Below are 27,034 nucleotides of genomic sequence, written 5' to 3' on the forward strand. Positions count from 1 at the left end.
ACACACACTCCCCCTCTTTTCTGTTTCTCTGAATATTATTAGAGAACTTCAACCACAGGGCAAAGAGTTACCAAAACAATAAATAAAAGAAAGTTCAGCAAACGCCTATTCAACGAGACCGCATTAGAAATGAAAAAAAACAAAAACAAAAAAACCCTGAAATAAAAAAAGGGTTCTCGAAATGAGCATAATCACAACAAACAGCAAACTGCATTCAATACAAACAAGTCCCTATTTAAAATACAGGCACTGGCTCTGAGAGATACGGGAACTGTCATCTGCGTGCATGTGTGTGACAGAAAAAAGTGAGCGAGAATGAAGAGAGGGAGGGATTGAGCTCTTTGGAAAGAGTGTGAGAGTGAGTGATACAAATTAAAAATCATTGAAAGGCCGATTGAAAACGGACAGGGACTGGGGATTCGGTCCAGAGTTTGCTCTCATTAGCTTCTTGTGTGAGTGTGTGACAAAATTTCCCCAAAGCGATGGCAAAATCCAAAATTCGTGACCTTGTGTGGATGTGGACATTTCGTGATCCCTGTGAGGAAAACAGCTTATAAATCATACCAAGTGATGGTTTTTGAAAATGTAAAAAGGCAGAAAGCTTTGTGTGATGGGTTATGGTTTAGTGTAAGGGGAGAATCATTATGTGTGTGTTGTGTTTTTACACATATTTCAGTACCAGTTCCTTGCCTTCAGGCCACAGGTAAATGAGTGAGCCTTCGGGTGTGTTTTCCACGAATTTCCGCGTACCGTCTAATCGCCGCGTGTCTGTACCTGCTGTTTCTGTTCATTTGTTCGCCCCGGGTCCATTTTTAATCCGATCATCCCTTCTTTTTCTCTCGTTAACAGTAAGGTAGTGTCTCCAGGGTTGAATCCCTCCACGTGCAGCTGGAGCGAGACACTGAAAGGATGCCTTGTTGAAGATGGAGGAGAGGAGATGATAGGAAAGACTGCTGCATGTGTGTCTGCATGCAAACTCTGTGGGAACCTGTGCCCATGCGTGTGTGTGTATTCACACAGAGGTGGGATTCTCCTACGAGCCAGACGAGGGGGGCTTCTGTCGAGTGTGAATGAATCAACCACCATCTTTCAGAATGACACCTAGAATATCAATTCTGTGAAATGTGTCTCGCCTGCTCTGTATTAAACGGACACAGATATATCGAAATTGTTTCAGAAGCGTTCATGTGTTCTTGTGTACTTTTTACCACCACAAATGAACTTGCAACAGAGCCCTTGCTCATCACTCCACCTTTGTTTACTTCCTCAAATGGTTAAACTAGTCTTTCATATGGCAAGGAAGCACTTGCACTGGCTTATTTTACTGAGTTATATCTGAGGGAGGATTGTGTGTTTGTCAGTAACAGGTGGAGCTGGACTTCTCAAATTGCTTATCTTTGTAGATTTTTTTCTTTTTGACATCATCAGCAAGTTTCTCGCTGCACATTCTGCAGTTGCGATTGCATAACTCAACCACATCGGCACCCAACATCAGTGTTAAAAATTTTCAATGTATTCATAAATGGTAACCTCAGCTAAAAATGTGCCTACTAGAAACTGGTTCTATCAAGCTATTAATTGCTTAATCTGTTGTTGGCCAGCCAGAGCACAAATGTAGCAAATATTATTAGCAAACTATGGGTTTCACCAAAAATACTAGTTACTATAGCCAGTTATTGCTTCTACAATGAAATGTGGGAACTTGGTATTAGGAAACAGTGTTTAGGCCATGTAGACAATATTTCTTTATAAAGTTTCTTTATTTTGTTTGAAGGAGTTCTCATTTTATTTTTATCAACAAAAAAGGCAGTTTTACGCATATTAATTGAGACACTGAATGTAGGCTACGTTAAAAATGTAGGCCTATCTATCGTAGTGCTGTTCAATTGTTCAAGAAAAACAGCTGCAAGGTGATTAAAATGGTGAAACAGTTCAAATAATTGTTGAAAACTTACCATATATAGGCTAAAACACAATTTATTGTTACAAATAATAAAAATAATAAAAGTTGTGATTGGTCGCTGAGCTCGTTTCCGCCCGGAAATGGAGACAGTTGGAACGGAAGTTTTGAAAAATTAATTTGGACTTTTTTCCATTCAGGAAAAGGAGGAATTAAATGTGATTATATCATTAATAACCTTTTTTATCATCAATATCATTAATATCTAACAAAATTGAAGTTAATTAAGTGTCGCTTTTCATTTAAAAAGCCGTAATGCAGTTGTCAAGCGTATTCATGAAAATGAGTACCGTAGGGAAGCGTTTTAGTAAATTATTGAGAAACCAGTAATTTCATTATCATATAAAGAGTATTATTAGTATGTATCATAGTCGTATGTAATATAGAAACCTAATACACATCTCATATTTAAACAAAGACTTTTGTAAATAATTCTAGCTTCTGTTTTCTTCCCGTAGTGAGTTTATGAGATGATACACTGCCATCTAGCGGTGACTTTGAAGGACTACAGGATGTGCTCAGCAAATGTACTCGGGTTCCCAGTCTTCATTACGTGATGTCTGAGCATGCTCTCTGAAGTTCAGACTCCCCAAAATCCATCAGCATCCCTGTTACTCCATACTCTGATGTAGTTGCAGCTGGGCTTAGGAGAGAGGAGGGACACGCACGGAGATGACACTTAGATGGAGATTGTGGAGGTAAGGAGTGATGCCAGCAGTGATGTCATATTTCATTGTGTTCGTGGTCAGGATGAGTGTGTTGATGAGTGCTGCACGTTGGCTGATTGTCCTAGACTAATTTTAGGGGTGTGTTGCTTATGCAGCTGTCATTCTGTCTAGCCGACCGACCAGTAATCTCTGTGCATGCAGAACAGGGAAATATGATTGAATATATAATTAGACATATCTATCTATCTATCTATCTATCTATCTATCTATCTATCTATCTATCTATCTATCTATCTATCTATCTATCTATCTATCTATCTATCTATCTATCTATCTATCTATCTATCTATCTTCATTAATTGCTTGTTTAATTGGTCTGCTGGCTCAGTGCCCTGTTAGGCTGTTGATTTTATCATTTAAATTTCAGTCTTAAAATGACATAATAATGTGGATAGTGTATACAGTATTTTCCAAAAGTAAATATTTTCTGCATTTGAGAAAGGTCATCAGACAAAAGTCATTATACTACGACAGCTTTCAGAGAATTTTTCACCTTCATTTTTGACAAAACTGCCTCTTCCTGCATGTAGCCATTAGTATTCTAATACAACTTTTATCCATGACTAAATTATATTTTAATATACTGTGAATAATTATATATACATATGTATATATGTGGTTTTTTTTTGGTTTTTATTATTATTATTATTAAGTATTTCATTAAATCTACACTCACCTAAAGGGTTATTAGAAACACCTGTTCAATTTCTCATTTATGCAATTATCTAATCAACCAATCACATGGCAGTTGCTTCAATGCATTTAGGGGTGTGGTCCTGGTCAAGACAATCTCCTGAACTCCAAACTGAATGTCAGAATGGGAAAGAAAGGGGATTTAAGCAATTTTGAGCGTGGCATGGTTGTTGGTGCCAGAGTATTTCACAATCTGCTCAGTTACTGGGATTTTCACGCACAACCATTTCTAGGGTTTACAAAGAATGGAGTGAAAAGGGAAAAACATCCAGTATGCGGCAGTCCTGTGGGCGAAAATGCCTTGTTGATGCTGGAGTGATTAGAGCTGACTGATTCAAGCTGATAGAAGAGCAACTTTGACTGAAATAACCACTCGTTATGCAGCAAAGCATTTGTGAAGCCACAACACACACAACCTTGAGGCGGATGGGCTACAACAGCAGAAGACCCCACCGGGTACCACTCATCTCCACTAAGGCGACAATTTGCAAGAGCTCACCAAAATTGGACAGTTGAAGACTGGAAAAATGTTGCCTGGTCTGATGAGTCTCGATTTCTGATGAGACATTCAGAATTTGGCGTAAACAGAATGAGAACATGGATCCATCATGCCTTGTTATCACTGTGCAGGCTGCTGGTGGTGGTGTAATGGTGTGAGGATGTTTTCTTGGCACACTTTAGGCCCCTTAGTGCCAATTGGGCATCGTTTAAACACCACGGCCTACCTGAGCATTGTTCCATTCCTTAATGGCCACCATGTCCCCATCCTCTGATGGCTACTTCCAGCAGGATAATGCACCATGTCACAAAGCTTGAATCATTTCAAATTGGTTTCTTGAACATGACAATGAGTTGACTGTACTAAAATGGCCGCCACAGTCACCAGATCTCAACCCAATAGACTAGAGCATCTTTGGGATGTGGTGAAACGGGAGCTTCGTGCATGGATGTGCATCTCCATCAACTGCAAGATGCCATCCTATCAATATGGGCCAACATTTCTAAAGAATGCTTATTGAATCAATGCCGTGTAGAATTAAGGCACTTCTGAAGGTGAAAGGGGGTCAAACACAGTATTAGTAAGGTGTTCCTAATAATCCTTGAGGTAAGTGTATATTATGTATTACATTTGTATTAATATAATCATTTATTTGCCTGTATGAGCACATGTGTGTCTTCTTAGTGTCTTCTCCGCCAGACATCATCACACACAGGCATTTTCCATTTATAGCTCATTAGAGTTGTGCGAGGATCAGTTTTAGGCAAAGGGGGTGGCCCACTTGTGCAAATATGGTTGCAGTGTGTGAGTGTGTAAGCAGGATCTGAGAGAGAGAGAGAGAGAGAGGAGCAGTGCTGAATCTTCTGTCACTCTCTCTCACTCCACCGTGAGAGCTACAGGAGGACTCGTGCTGTCCTCCAGCACACCCACACACACACACACACACACACACATTGAGAGAGAGAGAAGACACTGAAACAGGACAAAACGGAAGGATTTTCTGATTTCTCCTGAGGAGCTGCAAATAACCCTCGGAGAAGGATGGCAGAGGGAGAGGGGGGAGATGAAGAGATACAGTTCCTACGGACGGTAAGTGTCGCTTGACCTGCTTTTCACTCAATAATAATGTTATTTGGAAGAACTCAAAGTTGAATCTCAACTAAATAGTTTTAACTCTATTTTAGACACTCATATCTCCACCCCAGTATTTAGACTAGTGGTTAAGGAGTGTAGGTACAAGATTCAAGATTCTTGAACTTTTATATCTGGTTCCCCTCAATCTTGAAGTTTTGGTTCTGTTGTTGTAAATTGTTAGCGATGTTCCTGCATGTGAGTGTAGATCCGTTTGCATGCTAATTTATTTGTCAAGTGCTTGACACCCTAATAGATATTTTGTTAACTCCTCCATCCACACGCACCTGGCTTATTCAGGTTAAATTGTCACTGTGGACAATTTTGTTTCTCATCCTGTGTTTAGTTGACTATTTTTATGGTGGCCCACTTGTCTTCTGATCTGCTTATGGACTTGATAGTCTCTTATCAGGGACACGTCCTGCTTTTGTTATTGCTGACTGTGAGTGTGAACTCATTGAAAGTGCTGCATCTTTCCGCATATTCTTCCAGAAGATTCTGTCTTTGGATGGATGTATGTGAATGTGTGTGGATGGACAGCGGCTGGTGCATCTGTTTCCATCGTTAGCTATTTTTACCTCAGGAAAGGAGAGACTTTTAGAAGTGGAGAGTAAGACGCAACAAGCAGGCCAGCTCCTTGAGGGGGGACAGCTGGCCTCTGCCCCTCATCTCTCAAACTGAGCACTGTCTACACACTCGGCTGAACAAGAACAAGAACAAGAAGAACTGGAATTATACAGCATTTGCGACATGAATTTGGAGATTGAGAGAAGTGGAAAATTTGAAACTGAGATTGACCACTAGGGGGCCTCAGCAAATTTTAAATGGGAGCCAGACGATAGCTTAAAGAGTAACTAAACACTTAAACTTAGTTAATGATCTGTAAGAATGGATCTTTATTAATACCAGTCATTGATATAAGTAACTTTTTTGACATTTGTTTATAAAGTGTTCTAATTCTACAATATATGGTGTAAAAACGTCTTAGTGCTGCCCTCTTCAGGTTGAACGGTGGCTACTGCAGTTGAATTTTCTTATTGGATGTTCCGCACTTCGTGTTGTACGCAGGTTTCAGCTCGTCACCACGCGAGCTACGCCCTTGGCAGTATAAAATCTTGTGTCGTCAAAACCACTGTAGGGAGTCAGGAATTGGGATTGTGAGTATTGAAAACAATCAGGATAGAGTGTTTTAGCATCTATTTCGTCCCCTCTATCTCCACTGGGGTCTGCCCACTTTTTCAGCATTTTCAAATATTGCCAGTGGGTGGAGTCAGGCTCTTACCCTTTAAAAATTATTAAAAAAATGTATACATTCAGGGCCTGAATTTCGTTTTGGAATTAATTTGAGGGGAAATTGGGGTTAGGAAAAATTATTACATTTATCTCGCCTAAATGTTTGTGCTAATTGGATTTTTACAATGGGGTAATGTTGTCGTTACGAATTTACATAACACAATGTAGGGCTGTCAAACGATTAATCGCGATTAATCGCATCCAAAATAAAAGTTTGTGTTTACATAATATATAGCCTAATTATTATATATATATAAATACACACACACATGCTTGTATATATTTAAGAAATATTTTCATGTATATACTGAATATGGTGAAATGGCTTTTGTTGTCTGAGGTCAACTTATGGCGTTCGCTTGGTTTTTCCATTCAAAAACATCAAAATGAATAAGTAATAGGCTATTTTCTACCCTAGTTTTGAGCCTAGCTCAAAAACGCACAGTTTTTATGGGCGTCTCGCACTGAAGACTTGGAAGTAAACGTCCACTGCTGTGAGTGGATAACAGTTTTGCATATTATAATGAGTTTCACACTCGATCCGGTTTGTCATCACGAGGTAGGCATCTATGTTATTTAGCTATGCGTGTAATGCGCGAATCGGTGGGCGGGGCTATAACGGCCGTGTTGAAGTAGGCGTTGATCGTCTTCTGTGGGGGTGGGGTTTTATCCTCTTTGACGTCTTAGTTCCCCACTTTGAAAATAAAAGCTTTTATTGGACTAACAAGGACGTTTTCAGTTCTGAAACTTACAGGATATTTTTATGATGACCTCTTATATGTCAAAAGCTCAAGGAAAATTTGATTTCTCAGTTGATCACCCCTTTAAAAACATATATTTACAGTTTCCAAGCAGTGATGCATCCAATCAGAATGTAGAGTTGTGACAGTTTTATAAATTGATGCATTGGATGTTGAAGATTGTCTTGTGAGACGTCAGTCAGTCTGCCAGTGGGATCAGCTGATCTCTCATAATACTCCCTCATGCCTCATTTAGGAATGCTAATTAGAGCTGTATGTGGATGACAATGCTGCAAAGAATCCCTCACGCCTTTATGACCAGGGGTCAAATTTTTATATTCTTCACGAGACACCAATACAAAGTCTCACAGCTGTTCTGAGCCCACACGTGCGTAAAGAGTAAAGACATTTTTGTATTGTTGTCGGGAAGGGAAGGATGCAGACTATAGAGTTGTTTTTTCAGGCATCATTAGATTTCAAATGAACATTTTGCTCTTTCGTTTACATGAATAATTATTTTAGTTGAGTTTTGTGGCTGATGTTTAGTGTCATCTGGTGTGAAGGAACACTTGACTATATTTGTGTGTGTGTGTGTTAGAAACGGCCCACTTCTTCCTCTTCACTCCCACTTACTCGCTCTGTTTTTTTCATATCATTGTATGAGGACTGGAAAAGAGGGATGAGTGGAAGGGAGTATGTATATGAGAGAACACAATATCTGTCGGTGTGTTTTAATAATTATGGATCTGTAGTGGATCCAACTTTATTAGTTTTTCTGCTTTTACTTAACTGTTGTTAAAAAACACATTTGCAATCTTCATCTGCATATATGACAATATCCCAGCATCATACCATTGAAGTGTGTTGTTTATGTGAGATTTAGAGGTATTGTGTGCTGTGAGGAGAGTGTGTGTAACTGCTGTAAGCCATACAGTGACTCAGCATGTGTGGGTCAGTCAAGAACTGGCAGTTTTCGGAAGGGCTCACCAGTATGTGTCCTTGGGGGAATCATTTCAGGAAAGCCCTTTGGTGTTTTTTATTCTGAGACATGACATGGCACTCTTTCACAATAATGTTCTTAACCCTAAAACCGTATTCTGGACAAATGTGGACAAAATAGTTTTGATTTATTTTTTAAAAATACTTCCCTTAATCTGAGCGTTACAAGACATGGCTACTTTTCCTAAGTTTGCCTCCAGAACACACACAATTTTTTTTTTGACTCAATTCTACAATGTTAAGTGGGTGAAGAAAAACCTCCTTAATCTTGTATTTGGGTCAAAAATGGGCACCCATAGAAATGAATGGGAAAAACTGTAATTTAGAGCACTCTAAAATAAGTCAAAATAATGACAGCAAAGTCACTTCATCTTTAGGTTTTTAGCTCTAAGAACGTATTGGAATGATATTTTAATGTGGTTAAAAAATAATAAAACATAAAAATAAGCATAATTTACATAGAAAATATGGTAATTTTTGAAGTAAAGAAATTCAAAAATACCCCCAAAATAAAAAAAAACCCACCATAAATGGATAGACAAAACTTTATCGAAGACAGTGATATAACATTTATAATAAATAAAAATTAGGATCACACCTGAGTCCTCTGTGCCCACATTTGTCCACAATTACAGGATTAAGGGCTATAAAGTGAATACGGTTTGAGGGCTACTGGCTGTTCTGCACTGCTTTCCCATTGTTTATGTCTGTAAAAAGTTAAAAAACACGTCTCTAGACCTTTTGTATGCAATCAATAGCCACGTTTCCACCATTGGGCCGAACGGTAGGAACGGGAAGAAATGGTTCCAGTTATATTTCCACTTGAGCCTGGTTCGGCAAGGCACATTTTGGGTGTGTTCACGCCTACAGATTGTTTGTTTTGTTCCGAAACAAAAATTTATTTTGATACAATGTTACATTTTCTTCTTGGTTTGGTTCGCTTTCACAAGGCAACCTTTCAAAACGTACTAAAATGTGTTTAAGCAAGTCACATGTGCGTACAACTGTCCTCTTATTAGTCAGTTTTTTCCTCTGCATCATCCATCAAGATGATTGACAAGTTCGCTCCATGATGAGCTTATTGTAGCTTTATTTGTAACTGTCGCGACAAACACTATACGAATGTAGCCGCCATTCCCGCTGTTAAATTATATACTACACTCTAGGACTGCAACAAACGATTATTTTGGAAAGCGATTATTAGAACAATTAATCGTTGATTATTTTTCTGGCTAATCTGTAAGTTTGGAACGATTATTCAGCTTTTTCAATTGGTTAAAACATTGAGTTATTACTATAATATAAAAAAAAGAAAATCAGTTGTTTTAATAAACTTTAAGCCAACTAAACAGGTCATTCTCTTTACGTTTTCAGATTTCAGTCCAACTCAAATCACACACAAATGCTCTCAAATTGTTTAATAGGACCACTGCTTTTCTTAGAACTGAAACAGAAAAAGGGTCATTTACTTCAGGACACAAAAATGGTAAAACATTAAATCTGCAAACCATTATTATAAAGATAAAGTTACAATATTTTTTTTCACATGACAATTGAGCTGACAGAGACGTTCTCATTCACCTTTTAATTTACAGAATGAAAAAGAAAAAGTAACTGCAGGATATTCTTCCTAACATCTCCTTTTGTAAGTCTTCATGATTATGGAACAAAATACAGGCGAGTGATAAGACTATAATACCTAATAGTGTTACAAAACAGCCCTGACTCCCCACTCTCAGAAGAAATGGTTCTATTTAGAACCAGAAATGGTTCCATCCCCCGCTTCATATATGGAACTCCAAAATGGTTCTAGAACCATTTTTTTTGGTAAAAGGTTCTATTGGCCAAGTATGGAACCCCAGGGTTCTATATAGAACTCAGAGGAACCCTTTTTTTAAGAGTGTATAGAATCCAAATACATAGCGCTGATAGAACCTTTTCTTCTAAGAGTGAAGCTCGATCATACGGAGGCGTATTGCATTCACTTGAAGAAAAAAAATCTACTCTGTTTTTCTGAATTAATCAGTTAATTTTTCATGAGAAAAAAAAATTGCTCTGTTTTTCTGAATTAATGAGTTAATTTTTCATGAGAAATTTTTTTTGCTCTGTTTTTCTGAATTAACAAGTTAATTTTTCATGAGAAAAATTTTTTTGCTCTGTTTTTCTGAATTAATGAGTTAATTTTTCATGAGAAAAAAAGTTTTTGCTCTGTTTTTCTGAATTAATGAGTTAATTTTTCATGAGAAAAAAATGCTCTGTTTTTCTGAATTAATTAGTTAATTTTTCATGAGAAAAAATGCTCTGTTTTTCTGAATTAATGAGTTAGTTTTTCTTGATAAAAAAAAGTTTTTGCTCTGTTTTTCTGAATTAATGAGTTAATTTTTCATGAGAAAATGTATTTTTGCTAACTCATTAATTCAGAAAAACAGAGCAAAAAAAAAAAATTCCATTAAAAATTAACTCATTAATTCAGAAAAACAGAGCAAAAAAATTTTTCTCATGAAAAATTAACTTGTTAATTCAGAAAAACAAAGCAAAAAAAAAAATTTCTCATGAAAAATTAACTCAGAAAAACAGAGCAAAATTGTTTTTTTCTCATGAAAAATTAACTCGTTAATTCAGAAAAACAGAGTAGATTTTTTTTCTTCAAGTGAATGCAATATGCCTCCGTACGATCAAACTTTATTCTATGCAAAATAAATCATCACATTACTGTAATTAAATTATTATTGATAATATTATTACTATTAGTAGTAGTATTGCATCATCTAATAAAGAGATTTACGTTACCGCTGGAGAACACTGAATTCTCACCGGCTCCTCTTTTTATTTGTACTATTAATAAGCAGGAATTTAGGAGTTTATTGAGGCAAAAGTCGTAGTTAAGTGTTAGTTAATAGTGAGAATTGGATCTAAAATGTGACAATTCACGATGCCATATTTTCAAAAGAGGTCCTGCGCCAGCCAAGCCACTGCTATTGATGCGACCTGATAGCTTTTTCCAGGTTTAACTGAGCTTCTTAAAGGTGTTGAAAATAAAGCGATGGAAAAGAGAGAGAGAGAATAGCATCAGTGGTGTTGGAGTGCATTTGAGGGGGTATTCGGGTTCCAGGCTATAACAGCCGTTTCCTTTTATAGTTCCACCACTATAAGAGCCTGACACTCAGGAGGGAGAGCATGAGAGTCTGTGTCCTACTTCGTCTTTCCATAGGGAGGACAGCGAGTATGTGTGTGTTTTTACATGTGTTTAATAAAAGCATCTAACTATTGTGAATTGGAGCCTGAAATCACTTCTAAATGATAATTCATTGATTTGTGCATGAGTAATAGAGAACAAAATAAGGGTAAAGAGAGAAAAGGTTTAGTGGTTACTGTGACATAATATGGTATTGAGGGGTTTAACTGGTTTATTTAAAATGTTGCAAGTCTAAAGATGGAATTTTGTGATGATCAGCCTCAGAAATGAGGCAAGAAGGATCTAGAAGCACTAATTTTAGTGCTCAGTTATGCAGATAGAGCCCACAATAAGGGCCTGTCCGTCACAGGGGACTCTTCATGGTGTGTGTGTGTGTGTGAGATGGAGGATTAGACCATGAGCTCTTCAGAAGATTCCTCAGGTCTTGAGTGTGTAAAACGGAAGTCTTCCTTGGGCTTATATTTTGCTTAGCCCACAGATGATCGAATCTACACCTCTAACACACCATCTGCTCAGAGGCATTTGTCACATCTTTACAATAAACAGGTGTTCCCTCTGATGGCACGCCAGAAGAATCGCTTACGTCAGCTAGAAACCTTTACTGACCCCTTGAGTCCACTACTGCACTGTAATGTGTTCAAATTATAACACACATACAGTAGCAGCTTCGTAGCTTTTCTCATGTCCTTCTGTCGTACGTCACTTTGAGTAGAAGCGTCTGCTAAATGCATAAATGTAGAGATCTTGGCACCAACATGAATATATGACATTAAAAACAGTAATTGTAGAATATTTTATCTACTCATCATCAATATTATGTGTTTTTTAAGTCATTTATTCAATTCACAATTGCTATGCTATGTTCACAATAGTTATTTACACAGTTACTAATCTATACTGTAAAAAATCAAGTTGATAATTTATGTCTGTGCTTACAAACATAAACTAAAAAATTATGTTTTTTCTTGTGTGTTCAAGTAGCATTTTAAATTAATCTGAGCAATAACATTACAATATTGATGTAGAACTTCCTTTATCATTAAAAAAGTTGCTTCTTTGAGTGGGAAGAAATGGAAGAAACTTCACTGTGGAGAATGCTGATCACCATAATGGTGACTTAAATAATAACACAACTTTTACAACAAAACATTAGCTAAAACATCTATGAGTTTGGAATAACAAAAAATGTATTCTCTTGTTTTAACCAAAAACACCAATTATTCAAGTGCATCATCAGTGATCTGACCCTGGACCACAAAACCAGTCACAAGTCGCACAGGTGTATTTGCGGCAATAGCCAACAATACATTTTATTGGTCTTTTATGCCAAAAAATCATTAGGATATTAAATAAAGATCATGTTCCATGAAGATATTTAGTCAATTTTCTACACTGTAAAAAAATATTGATGGTTTAACTTAAAAAAGTAAGTAACCTGGGTTGCCTTAAAATTTTAAGTTGATTGAACTGGAAAAAGTGAGTTAATACAATGAAGTAGATTAATTTAACCATCAGAAACTCAAAATAATAAGTTATCTCAACTAACTAAATAAATTATTGTAAAGTTGATTTGACAAAAGAAAATATGTTGTGATAACAAATCTTGAAAATATTTTTTACAGTGTACTGTAAATATATACAACATTTATTTTTGTGAGTGAATGCAGCACAAGCTCAAACATAAATGGACAACTATAAAGGCGATTTTCTCATATTTATTTCCTCATAATTTTCAAATAGTTGCATCTCGACCAAAATATTGTCCTATTCTAGCAAACCATAAATCAATGGAAAGCTTATTTATTCAGCTTTCAAATGATGTATAAATCTTAATCTCAGAAAATTGACCCATGTGACTGGTTTTGTGGTCCAGGGTCACATATTAAGTTTTTCTACACATTTGATAGTTCAATTAACCTTTAAAGTAGAAGGTTGTCTGACAAAATAGATAATTTAGTAATTATGTATTTTACATAATTAAAGGTAGAGTAGGCAATTTCGGGCTTTGAAAGCATAATGGCGAATTCCAAATGGCGGTTTTGGGGCTTTCCAAACTAAAGTGAACATCTGAATCACTTCACGAAGGGCCCTTTCACAAGTTTATCAGCGATGGGTACATGCAATGGTCACTTCAAGGAAGTGATTGTATCCTTTTCGGTCATGTGACCCAGGGTGATGAATCCTTGTGATTCATTTTGAAGCTAGATGGTGGGAGAGTTTGAGTTAACGTATAAACAGGACAATTCAAGTTGTTATGGTTTGTCACATTTTTTTCATATGATGTTTAAACAAGTTTCAGGCAAGAAATGTGTTTGATGTGTTTGTTAGATAAATGTGATTACCGTACATGCAGGGTTCACAGAAGGCAAGTTTTTAAATTGAGAGCAGAGATGAAGTTTTTAATTTATGTCTTCAATTTATGGTGCATTTCATTGCACTTGTTGCAGGGAGCAATGAAATACAATGCAATTTCCTCATCTTTACCTGGATTGTTACAGTGAACATCAATGTTGTCTGCCCAATTTTGAAATTGGACTATAAGATTATATATATTTTCTGCTTTAAATGTTTGATTTAATGTTTCTTCACTGTTTCTCTGGATTGTTGGCTCTATTTGTTTTGTAAAAGTAACAGAACGATCTGAAAGCTGCCTTACTTGCATAGAAAGAATACTACTCTTCATTGACAACATCTAAGCAATAGTTCACCCCAAAAATTAAGATTTTGTCATCATTATGGTGTTTCAAACATGTATGAATTTCTTTTTTCTGCTCAGCACAAAAGAAGATATACTTACCTTTGACTTCCATTGTTTGGACAAAAAACACAGAGACAATTCACAAAATGTTTATTTATATGTTCCACAGGTTTAGAATGACATGAGGGTCAGTAAATGATGACAGAATTTTCATTTTTGGGCGAATGTCTCTTTTTGAGCCTTTTCTGTGGAAAATAATGCAATCTAATTCTTGTTGGATAAACAGAGATCCAAGATTAATTAGGATTATGTTATATATCTCTAAACAATGACCCTTAAGCACATGATCGAGCTTCTGTGAGTCAAAACTATTGAAATTCATGGTTATGACTCATAAAACTGCGGATCTTTCATGTTTAAGGGCTCTAGATGTTTTCAACAGTTGATGAAACTGCATCAGTGATGAGAGCCTCTCATATAGACCCCTGGGACAGAGAGATAGTAGTTATATTAGGCCTTGAGAACACAATGTGTTTGTTTTATCAACCAAAGTTTGTCATATATTATTTTCCATCACTGTGCCATTAGTCAGTGTTTTAATATCAAAGAAGTTTTATCAGATGTTACACTACAAATGTGTAGTATGCAGTATGCGTTTCACTCGCTAAGCAAATATATTCAAATAAAGTGAATATTGCAATGATTTTAGTTTACACCTAAATGGCTGCATCATTTTTTGAGTGCTAAAAACTTAATTAACATGAGTGAAACTCAACATATTACAATAAAAAGCTTCAGTAGCAAAGTTTAAAGTTGGTAGGTTTGATTCATTTGATGTAAACTTGTAAATTTCACGTCAGCAATTGGTGAATATAAATTAAAATGATTAAATCGTACATTTTGGAATTCATAAAAAATTATGTGAATAACATTTGTATAAACAGTACAGTTTTGGGTCAGTAATGTTTTAAAAAATGTTTTTAACAACACAAAAATACAGTAAATACAGCAATATTGTACATTATAATATTACATTTAAAAGAAATGCGTTAACACTTTACTTGAAGGAGTGTTCAAACGATGTCATATTTGCATTAAAAATGGCATAACTGAGCAAATGGCACTTAATGACAGTTGTCACAAACATGCATAACACTTCATGTCATGAATATGAAGGTGTCATGTTAGTCTTATGCACACGCCTTCAAGTAAAGTGGTACCAGAAAAACTATATGAAGAGTTCAGATGCAAAAGCCTCTAAGTGCCATTTGAAATTTTCTTCTAGAATGATCATTTTTATCAAGCTTGTATATTTAAGTTCAGTAATTTCACTTAAATTGCAATGAGGATTACCTATTAATTGTCATTTAAGTGAAATTACTGAACTTGAATATACAATCTTGATAAAAATGATCATTTTAGAAGAAAATTTCAAATGGCACTTAGAGGCTTTTGCATCTGAACTCTTCATATATTAAAAAAGTAAATTTTTCCTGTGATGCACAGCTGAATTATAAGGATCATTACTCTAGTTTCAGTGTCACAAAACATGCGTTTGTTTTTTTTTATGTTGAAAACAGTTCAAATATGTCTGGAAACCGATTCTTTGATGTATAGAAAGTTAAAAAGAACAGCATTTATTTAAAAAAGATTTATCTTTACTGTCACTTTTAATCAGTTGAATACACCCTTCTTGAATAACAGTCTTATTTCATAATGCTTTCCGTAGAGCGGTGTGTGTGACAGGTCTCAGCAGTTGAAGTACAGTAGTTGTTGTCGTATAATAGTAAGTTGTAGTTAATGCTTGGTTTTCTGTGGCTGTGGGATCACAGACCCTCCTCTGCCCTGAAAGAGCCTCTGAACTATCTGCCAGTCAGCAGTGGAGGGGAATGTGAGAATGACAGGTGCACTCGCCTAAAATAGCAATGCTGAGGAGTGGGGGAAGGCCCTGGGCAGAGAGAGAGAGAGAGAGAGAGAGAGAGGAGCAGGAGAAGTGTAAAGATGGATGAAATTGGAAGGTATCAGCAAAACATGTTTAGGGCCAAGAGGACTGCAGTAATGTTTCAAGTGAGAACTTCGGCGCAAAATGAACCTTTGGTCTAATAACACATCGGTACCTAGTCAACCGTTCTCTGAGGTTTTTCTTTTCATGATAATCGAATGTAAATAGTTTTATCTCTAAAAACTTTAGTGTATAACGCTAGTAATGGGGGCATTTACTAAGTAAAAAGAAATCGCTAGTTTATACCACTATCAAGGCTCAAAATAGCCCCACACTAACACAGTAACATAATGAGGGTCCATACATGCAAAACGAAGCATTGAGAACTTTGTAAGTGTACAGACCGTTTAATAAGAAGATATTTTATAAAGACAGTTCACTTCGCGTATACAGGCGGCGCCATCTTTGGAAAACAGTCTCGACTAGTCGAACCACGAACAACGTGCCAAGTGAGCTGTATGAAGTTCAGCGAACTTCTGAACTGTATGAACGTCATTTGTGGTTCGACTTGTGGTTCGAGTTAGAGCGTGATTTAAAAACCCATTGAATTTGGCCTAAAAAAATACACCATCCTTGCCATCTATATATAGATGCCTCATTAGTGTCTTGTCTATGGACTGCTATATATAAGCCGTCCGCCATAGACGAACCATGAGAGCGAGTTAGCATCTGCAATCTAGTGTGTATGAATATCTATATCTGCAACAGAAATTAGCAGATGATTTTCACAGCATTTAGTTTATTATTAGAGTGATAATTCTGCACATATGGATATTGCATATTGAGTTATACGTAAAAACACGTATCAAGCACATTCTCGCCTCTGAAAGGTTATCCCATTTCGTATGGCCTGGCGGTTTTTACAGCCATTGGCTTCTCAATGCCGTGACATTTTCTATGAAAATGAATTGTTTTGTTAGTGTGAGTGATGAACAGGGGTTTAAAGGGGTGAGAAATCAAACTGAGAAATCAAATTTTCCTTGAGGTCATCATATTCTAAGAATATCCTGTAAGTTTCAGAACTGTGAAAAATAAAATAAAAGCTTTTATTGACACCAGGCTCAGCAAACGACTCGTTTTTCAAAGTGGGGAACTATGACGTCAAAGAGGATAAAACACCACCCCCGCAGAAGAAGATCAACGCCTACTTCAACACGGCCGGTTTAGCCCCGCCCACCAATTTGCGCATTACAAGCATAGCTAAATAACATAGATGCCTACCTAATAAGATACATTAAAAGTAGCATAAACAATTAACACTATCTTACCACGCTGAATTATCCGTTGTTTTTGAGGTGTTGTATTGAGGTGTTATTTGTTCATTGTCCTGCGATTCGGGATCGGACTCTGGGTCGAACATGTATGGGCGAATTATTCCGGTTTCCATTTTACAACATTGGAAGTTTTCAAAACAATTTCCCCCACGTGCACCGACGAGTGAGTTGAAACTCATTATAATATGCAAAACTGTTATCCAATCACAGCAGTGGGCGTTTACTTCCAAGTCTTAAGTTCTATTTTTAGGAGTCGTTTAAAAGTATGGTTGAGGGACACACAAATATGTGAGCATGTTTAGTACTCAGGAGTCTATATATCTGATGTAAAATAGAGTTAGTGTTTTATAAAACTAAAGAGGATAGAATTATTAGTGTGAAATGGGTTGTGTAATAGGAGTTAGGATAGCATGGGTGGTGTAAAAGGGGTCTGTGCAATATGGCTTGTCCTAATATGTTGTGATCACTGTTATTGTCCTTGCTTCTCTGTATATGTGCATAGTGTGTCTGTAAGTATTTGTGTAACATCTACCTGCTTGGGGGTCTGCAGATGGAAATTAGCCTATGGCTATAATCTGGCATATTTACATTTGTGAAAAATGTTCATTAATATGTATTGTCCCTTTTGTATTTTTCTACAAATAAAATAAATAAATAAATAAATAATAAAAAAAAGTGCGAGACGCCCTTAAAAACAGAGCATTGAGCTAGGCTCAAAACTAGTGTAGAAAATAGCCTATTGCTTATTCATTTTGATGTTATTGAATGTAGAAACCAAGCGAACGTCATAAGTTGACCTCAGACAACAATATAAAGAAATTAAAAACCAGTTCATGACCCCTTTAAAATACCTATGAGATTTGCATCTCTATGTTCATTGTGGGACTCTATATGTAATGAGCAACTTCAGACAGGAAAGCAATAACAGTCACCCCTATAAATACCACAGTGCCCGCATGACACCCACCAAGAGAGGAAGTGACATTTTGTATTGGGAAACCGTTGCAGGGGGTCCCGCGTGTAAAGAGTGATGTGCCTTTATGGTCCAGGTTAGTCAGGACAGACAAAGGCCTTTTAAAAGGGAAAGTCTTTAATGCAGCAGCCCCTCCTTCTCCTTCCTATCGCCTCTGGTTAATCCACCCACACCATCCCTCCATCTGTCAGTGTCAGCGGTCAGTGAAGGCTAGAGTCACAATGACGGGATTTGGCTTGAAGAGGTCTTGATCAGCACACTGGAGGAGAAGGGGAATCCCCACACCGCTTCTAATAATAACCCTGTTGTGTGTTTTGATGGAGCGCTATGCATTTTCTCTTTCCTTCCTGTCACAGGGACATTCAGAGTCCTTCAAAATAACACATGCATGGCCGTTAAATGCCATTCACCCTCCTGATCACTTCATTATGTGAGAATTACACACCTGGGTACAACCATTTCTGAGCAATGAGCATTTCTCACATGGGGAAGTAATAAAGACCATGAACAGGTAATAAATATCAAGTAGAAATATTATGTGATCAAGTAACTCTATTTTCTTAACCATAATAGTACAAAGTTCAATAAGTAAACTTCAGCAATAATTAAAGGAAGTACACATTAACATCAACCAATTCCCCTTCCTTTCCCACCATACTTGGTATCTCCCACTTCCCATGATGCAACACAGCACAGGTATAAAAAGCATGAGAAAAGTCCATTCTGGTCTTTTACCCAAATCAAGATGGCCGCCGCCATGCTGCTCCAGGTGACAATCAATAGTCTGTAGCAAACTTTAAACATCCTCAGGGTTAGTGCTCAGGTGGCCAGTCTGAGACACAACAGTTATATTTGTGTGGTTAATCTATCTCTCATGTCACTGGTACAGGTAAATAAAGAGGTTTTTTAGGTTTGTTACAGTGCATTTTGGCTAGTCTCTGTCAATGTGACTGCAGCCACATGAACAAATCTATACATTATTATTTATTTTTTTTGTTTATAAAAAACAATTGTAGTCCTGGATGCTATATGGTTCCAGTGATGATAATGAACAAGTACCGATCCTTAATATTGTTCATTGTTCATCATTACTCTAGTTTTCAGTCACGTGATCCTTCAAAAATCATTTTAATATGCTGATTTGCTGCTCAAGAAGAATATTTCTTATTATTTCTGATATATTTTTTATTACTTTTTGCTACTTAATACTTTTGTGGAAAAACCCCATTCACAAGGCCTTGAGCATAATAAACTTAAATTAACTTAAACTTAATAAAATCATAATTATGATCATAATCAGCTCAAAGTCTGTTAAATTCAACTGGTGGGACCACTGCACTCAATATTTATTTATTTGAATAGGGATACAGTAACATAAGCTATGTTTCCATCCATAAAACATTTGCAAATAAATCAGCGTTTCAATCTCGTGTTCAAGAGGACAAATTTAACACTTCCTGGGATAACTGGTGCAAAATATCTGTATTAAAGGAGTAGTTCACTCCTTTTGCTGATAATTTATTCAACCCCATATCACCCAAGATGTCCATTTCTTTCTTTCTTCTGTCGAAAAGAAATTAAGTGCAGATTTAAACGACACCAGACGATGAATAAGGGTCTTATCAAGCGAAACGATCGCTGATTTAAAAAATAAATGAAAAGGTTTAAGTTTTATAAGCTCAAATGGTCGCCTTGCTCTGTTCTGTGATGCGCGTTCGTGACTCTCCTGTTCGAACCTCGAACTCGTTCATCAAAATGAACGAATTGACTCGGTAAAAGATTTGTTCATTTTGATGAACAGGAGAGTCACGAACACGCATCACATAACAGAGCAAGGCGACCATTTGAGCTTATAAAAATTAATCTTTTTTTAATGAGCGATCGTTTCTCTTGATAAAACCCTTATTCATCGTCTGAAATCGTTTAAAGCCCTTTGAGCAGTTTGCGCTGAAACTCTCATTTGGACCTTGAATCGTTTGGTGCGCAGTAAATTGCATTATATGGAGAAAAATATGGAGTTTTCATCAAAAACCTTAATTTCTTGTCGACTGAAGAAAGAAAGACATGGACATTCTTGGATGACATGGGGGTGAGTAAATTATCAGCAACAGTTTTTTTTTTTAATTTTTTTTTTAAGTGAATTACTCCTTTAAAAATGGAAGTTAATGCTCAGAAGTCTCAGAGCGTCAGACGAAACCATAGACTGTAAAAAAATAAAACACAATAAACGTCATGTTCTTTTGTGTTGAGATGCTGGTATTTGAACGCAATCGTGTGAGACGCTTCTGGAAGGGAATTCAATTATTTCTCAGGCATTTCTGAATGATCAAACCAACATTTGATTGGTCCGCTGGTGAATCATCCAATCACATCCTCTGTAGGAAGCAAAGGCATGTGAGTGTTTTGTTGTGCATCGAGGGATTTATTCGCTAAATGTGCATGTCTTTACTGGATAGAATATTTATCCACCTCAATTGAGCGATTGAGTTCCATCAAGCATTTTTTATACAATATCCCAAAATGTGCATAAAATAGGTGAACAGCCATCTAATTCAAGTATCAAAGTGTTTGTTGTTGTGAAAGTATTTTATTATTAATAGTAGTATATTATTTTTGCTATCGATATTTGAAATTCTAGATGGAAATATAATATTAATTGTTATTTTAATATTTTTTAAATGTATTATTAGAAATGGAATAACTATGTGAGTGTACAAATGTATTCATTATTTTTATGTGGCCTGCATTTGCATACTGTAGATAAAATTGTTCCTTGTTTTTAAAATGTTGTTGTGAATGGGATAGTTTTTTCTTTATGTGAATAAACAGAATGCAGTCATCAGTTGGTGTGGATGCTAGTATAGTTGTATCTTTATAGTATAAACACGATTATGTGTGTGAAATGCTGGCAGGAATGCTAAATTATTATTGAGTGACGGACGCCCACTGTGAAGATGTTTATTGTCACATAGTTACAGTGTATGCTGCTCACTTATTTAAAATAAATCCTACGAGTAGTTAAGGTTGTCTTGCAGTGACTCGAGACCTAAGTATGGTTTGGCTGTAATTGTACACCTGTCTGAAGAGGCAGAAATAAGTCTGACATGTTGATAAGTCCCAGGTTTTTGGTTCAGTGTTCATCCAAGTTCATCCGCCTACACACTCTTTATACAATGTTCACTGTAATCTGCATGAGCTCTGAAGCATTTAAGCAACACATTAGCGCTGATTGTTGTGGCCGTGTGGTGTAAAGTGTTCTGCATCTGTCAGATCCCGGCCTATTTATACAGGGATGAGCTAAGATCATGAGGCTCAGCGAATCAGACAGCAAAGCCTCAGAATACTTTAGTACAGACGTTATTAATGGTTCTTGTTCATTCATAAAAGATTTGAGTATGATTCTTTCTCAAAAGCAGCATCTTACTTATGGGGATGCTCAATACTGTATATTACTAAAGTTGTTATATTGATAGTGGTCTATAGGTCATGACATGAGAAATCAAATTGACTTTGATCTGTTGACATATAAGAGGTATGTGTACCATTAAAACCATTTCCGAGCTTAAAATATCCTTCTCATTATAAACAAAGCATTTAATTTCTTTAATTTCTCTCTCTGTTACACACACACACTTCCTTTTTCCAACAACAAACTCGAGACATTATTATAGCTGGGCATCCTGCCCCATCACGATTACCTTATGGTCCAAAATGTGACCTTTAACCTCCTATGAAAGTCATCAGTATGACCTTTTTAACATCATATGAGCTTTAAAGAGACATTCTGTTTAATTGACCATGTACTGTAACTTTAACACCAGCCTTATACTGGATCTTCGTTCTGCCTGTGTGATTTGGTGGCTATGCATCTACACCTGGAGCTTTTTAAAGCATCTGTGCCCTACACTTGACAGAGGATAGACTGACCCCGTTTCCTCCGTGCAGGGGATTGTGGGACAGAATGTGCCAACCAAAAATCACAAAGACTCTTAAAATATATTGTATAGGAAGGAAGAAGATCATTTGAGTGTTGACAAAAGTGCTGTTACTGGGTAAGAAGACACCGTGAAATATGAAAGAGAGAGAGAAGAGAATAAATGATGGAGAAAAGCAGGTTAGAGAGAGGGAGGAGAAGTGAGCGCGAGCTCTATCATGAGTCAGTGAAGAGAACAGCTGCGAATGTTACTGTACGTGACAGGTGGAGAGTGTTTGGAAGCGGCTGTGTTTATTACTGTATTTACATGCCCTTGTGTGTGTGTGTGTTTGTGTCTCACTAATCAGTGTGTTCTCATTCAGCACATTTGCACGTCTAACTCTGAATAGGCATTGATTGCACTCTCTGTTGTCACGAGCGATTGTCAGCATTGCCACCTGGCTCTGTTCATCCTCTCACTAACTCCTTGTGTTTTTTTCTTCCTTTCTCACGACCCGCTGTGACTCACAGGAAGATCAAGTTGTGCTCCAGTGCACCGCGACTGTCCTGAAGGAGCAGATCAAACTATGCCTTTCCTGTGAAGGTTTCGGGAACCGTCTGTGCTTTCTAGAGACCACGTCAAATGCCCAGGTACGGTCGGCTGAAAGCTGTCAGAGTGTTGATATTCAGAGCAGGAATTGCACTCCTCAAATATACTAAAAAAAGTAGAATAATGGTTACTTATAATTACTGTATGCTCACTGTATATATATTTAAACTCTTAATTTTTTAAAAAATATTTTTTTTAATATATTATTAAAAATCTATTTACATTTTTATATTTTATGTTTTAATTATTTCATATTACTCATTACAATAATAAAGCTTTATTAATTCATTACAAAATAGATTACTTTGGCTAGATCCATATTACAAATATTCCTTATTACAAATATAACAAACAGATTTTTTAAAATTAAATACTACATTTTATATGCATTTTAATTTATTGATATTTTCATATTCCTCATTACAATAAAAAAGCTTTATTAATTCATTACAAAATAGATTACTTTGGCTAGATCACAATAGTTATTTTTTATGGCAAATTATACTCAATACTTTTTATATCCAATGTATTAAATTAATGTTATTTAATTTAAAATTATATATATATATTCATTATTGATTATTATAAATAAGACAAATTCCATATTACAAATATTCCTTATTACAAATACACAAATATAACAAAAAGATTTTTTTAAATTAAATATTACATTTTATATGCATTTTAATTAATTAATATTTTCATATTCCTCATTACAATAAAAAAATCTTTATTAATCCATTACAAAATAGATTACTTTGGCTAGATCACAATAGTTATTTTTGTATGGCAAATTATACTCAATACTTTTTATATGAAATGTATTAAATTAATGTTAATATTTAATCTTAAATTATAAAGATAAATAAATATATAAATGAAATATGTATTTTATTTTAGTATTCCTTATTACAAATATACAGTATACCAAACAGATTAGTCAATACTATATATACATTTTAAATATATATGTATAAATAAAATGAAATTATGAATACATTAAAATGCATTTAAAATGCTAAACTTTTGTGTTTCTTCGTCTCCGTCTGCAGAATGTGCCGCCGGATCTGGCAATCTGTGCCTTTGTCCTTGAGCAGTCGCTGTCGGTACGAGCCCTGCAGGAGATGCTGGCCAACACCGTGGAGATTAACGGGGTGAGAGTCTGTAAAAAGGAGTGAGAGAGAGAGAGAGAGAGAGAGAGAAGGATGGAGAGGTGGAGAGCAGAGAGGGCCTAAAAGAGAAGGAATGATAAAAAAATACAGGGATAATTGAAAAAAAAGGGTTGTTGAAATATTAATACAATTACATCATGAATAACAAAAGAAAATGCACACTTAAAATGCAGTTTTGAAATTTAAAGATGTAGTAAAGTAGTGATAAGAAAGACAGAGACAGTCAAAGGAGTCCTGAAGATTTCAACAAAAAACAATCCAATATTTGGTGTTAATATAGCATAACGAGAGATTTATAAGCTATTCTTTTGTAGGCTGGTCATTTTTGACCGGTAACACCAAGTGTGACATTTTGCCATTTTGTACAAGATAAAAGCACTTCAAAACAAACTTCCTGGTTTGACATTAAATCACGCTAGGCCTTTTTTTTAAATCTCCCAAAAAGCACAAAAATGATCCAAAAATTGTTAGGAAATAGTTATAGCCTGTGTGAGTGAACTTAGTTTTAGTAGAACCTGATAAAAAAGCTAAAATTTTCAGGAAAAAGAAAATCCCATCCTCTTCTTAATTAACATATTAAAGGGTTAGTTCACCCAAAAATGAAAATTCTGTCAGTATTTACTCACCCTCATGTTGTTCCAACCCCGTAAGACCTTCGTTCATCTTCAGAACACAAATTAAGATATTTAAGATATTAAGATCACTCCTGCATACTAGTCCATAGGCTTCTTGAGGGACTGACTCTTGCGGTCCTCAAAAAGTCATTAAAGACATCGTTAAAATAGTCCAAGTGACTACAGGGGCTCAATCTTAAGTTTATCAAACGACGAGAACACTTTTGTGCGCAAAAAAACAACAAAAATAAGGACTTTATTTCAACTATCACTTCCTTCTCCATGAGCCTGTAAGTCAGTTAACGTAGTGTGATTGCGTAGAGCTACGTCACACGTAGGCTCACTATTGGCCGACGCTGGTCATGTGTGTGTGATGCTGTGTGACGTACAATAACAGAAGCTTACGCTATTAAACTAGTAACCTGACTCGCGCAGAGGGAGAAATAAACGAATAGTCGAAATAAAGTCGTTATTTTGTTGTTACGTCCTATTTCGTATGTTGTTTTTTTGCGCACAAAAGTGTTCTCGTCGTTTGATAAACTTAAGATTGAGCCCCTGTCGTCACTTGGACTATTTTAACGATGTCTTTAATGACTTTTCGAGGACAGCAAGAGCCAGTCCCTCAAGAAGCCTATGGACTGTATGCAGGAGCGATCTTAATATCTTAAATATCTTAATTTGTGTCCCGAAGATGAACGAAGGTCTTACGGGGTTGGAACAACATGAGGGTGAGTAAATACTGACAGAATTTTCATTTTTGGGTGAACTAACCCTTTAATAACAATGTGACTGTAACCATGGTATTGTGGCAGAAATAGATATATTCATTTCAGGGTTCGTAAGACCTTTTGAGAGTGAAATTCCAGAACTTTTCAGGGACTTTCAACTTTTTTCAGCACTTAAAATCTTTAAATGTGAATAATTGTGTTTCAGGTCCATTTAAGGTGTGCCCCCAAAATGTTCTGCTTGTCTTCATGCCAACCCGTTTCATCATTACTCTTCCTTTCGTTTTATCTGAACCAGACAATAAGAGTTGTATTTTGCTGCTCCTAATTTTTAATCCATCTGTTTTTTTATATATATTTTGGGTTCATGAGGTCATTAAAACAGTTATTTCTTGCATTCGAGGGCAGATTTGTTAGTGTAACTTAATTTTTCCTGTACTTTTTGTCTCTCTTCTGACCCTTCCTGCCAACTATAGGCAGTCGATTTGGATAAATGGGTATGTCTCATCATGTCTCATCATATTTTTATTCCCTCAAACCTCAGCACTCTTCCTCTCCTCTGTACCTAAGTCTCCTACTCAGTGTCCGGTGTGGATGAAATAATGCTGTAGCTCCTCTTCACTCCTAAACCGCTGTCACCTGTTCCTCACTTTGTCTGGTCTGGTTTGGTTGGAGTTGGAATCCCATTTTGCTCTTCAAATGGCATTTCAAAGGACACCTAGTGTGTGTACATACGTGTGTACATTTGTAAGAAAGAGAGCAAGAAATAGAGAGAGAGCATTCCAGTGTAAGATGAGCCACTAAATCCTGGTTAAGGATATGATCTTTAGTCTACAGCACAGCACCAACACCCAGTTCTGGACTAAATGAAAGACTGCAGATTTTAAATACCACTCACAAAGTTTAAATCATTTGATTAGATATAAAATAAATAGACAGACAGACAGACAGAAGCTGAAAAATTAACTGGTCGCGGTTTTCTGTGAAATTATGGTAACTGGAGGGTAAGTTTACCCAAAATCGTAAAACCATGAATTGAGCGGTTTAGTCCAAATTTACTACGTAATACACAAACAAACCTCATTGACTGAAGCTGAAGCTCAAACATGCTGCGTAACACGAGAATGAACCTCATTGGCTGAAGCTGACATGCTGCGTAACACGAGAATGAACCTCATTGGCTGAAGCTGACATGCTGCGTAACACGAGAATGAACCTCATTGGCTGAAGCTGACATGCTGCGTAACACGAGAATGAACCTCATTGGCTGAAGCTGACATGCTGCGTAACACAAGAATGAACCTCATTGGCTGAAGCTGACATGCACACGAGAATGAACCTCATTGGCTGAAGCTGAAGTTCAAACATGCTGCGTAACACACAAACGAACCTCATTGGCTGAAGCTCAAACTTGCTGCGTAACAGGAGAATGAACCTCATGAACCTCATTGGTTCTCACACGTCAAGTGAACTTGATTGAGCTTCTGTTTACCACAACCGATGTGTGAGTTGATGAATGTTTATATGTGAATAAAAGCCTAAATTCAATCTGTTCATCATATAAAGTGATCGAGTCTCTATAGAAACTGTGGACTAAACCACTCAATTCATAGTAGTTTTACGATCTCTTCATGATCTTTCTGAAGCGTCAAAGTGGTAGTTGCGTAGCTGTCAATGGAGGGACAGAAAGCTCTCAGATTTCATCAAAAGATCTTGATTCGTGTTCTGAAGATGAACAAAAGTCTTACAGGTTTGGAACGACATGCGAGTATTTAATGACAGAATTTTATCCCTTTAAGCTTCAAAAGGGACAC

General features: G+C 36.4%; 2 protein-coding genes across 3 annotated transcripts in view; one reads left to right on the forward strand and one right to left on the reverse strand.

The window, feature by feature from the left end:
- The window catches only part of rasgrp4 (RAS guanyl releasing protein 4), a 27,868-nt gene extending 27,588 nt beyond the window's left edge, over positions 1-280 (reverse strand). Inside the window, exon 1 of one of the 2 annotated variants that reach the window (XM_089116524.1) lies at positions 1-280. This exon is cut by the window's left edge and continues 259 nt beyond it. The gene's annotated coding sequence lies outside the window, so the exon portion shown is untranslated. The other variant, XM_089116526.1, reaches the window with a different exon arrangement.
- Positions 281-2,505: 2,225 nt separating this feature from the next.
- The window catches only part of ryr1b (ryanodine receptor 1b (skeletal)), a 126,852-nt gene continuing 102,323 nt past the window's right edge, over positions 2,506-27,034 (forward strand). Inside the window, 4 exon segments of the mRNA XM_089116626.1 lie at positions 2,506-2,658; positions 4,896-4,969; positions 22,631-22,750; positions 23,762-23,863. Coding sequence (XP_088972752.1) covers positions 4,922-4,969; positions 22,631-22,750; positions 23,762-23,863 — 270 coding nt within the window. The 5' untranslated portion in view covers positions 2,506-2,658; positions 4,896-4,921.

The sequence above is a fragment of the Pimephales promelas genome, chromosome 10 (assembly GCF_988280905.1).
Source record: "Pimephales promelas chromosome 10, fPimPro1.hap1.1, whole genome shotgun sequence".
NCBI lineage: Eukaryota > Metazoa > Chordata > Actinopteri > Cypriniformes > Leuciscidae > Pimephales > Pimephales promelas.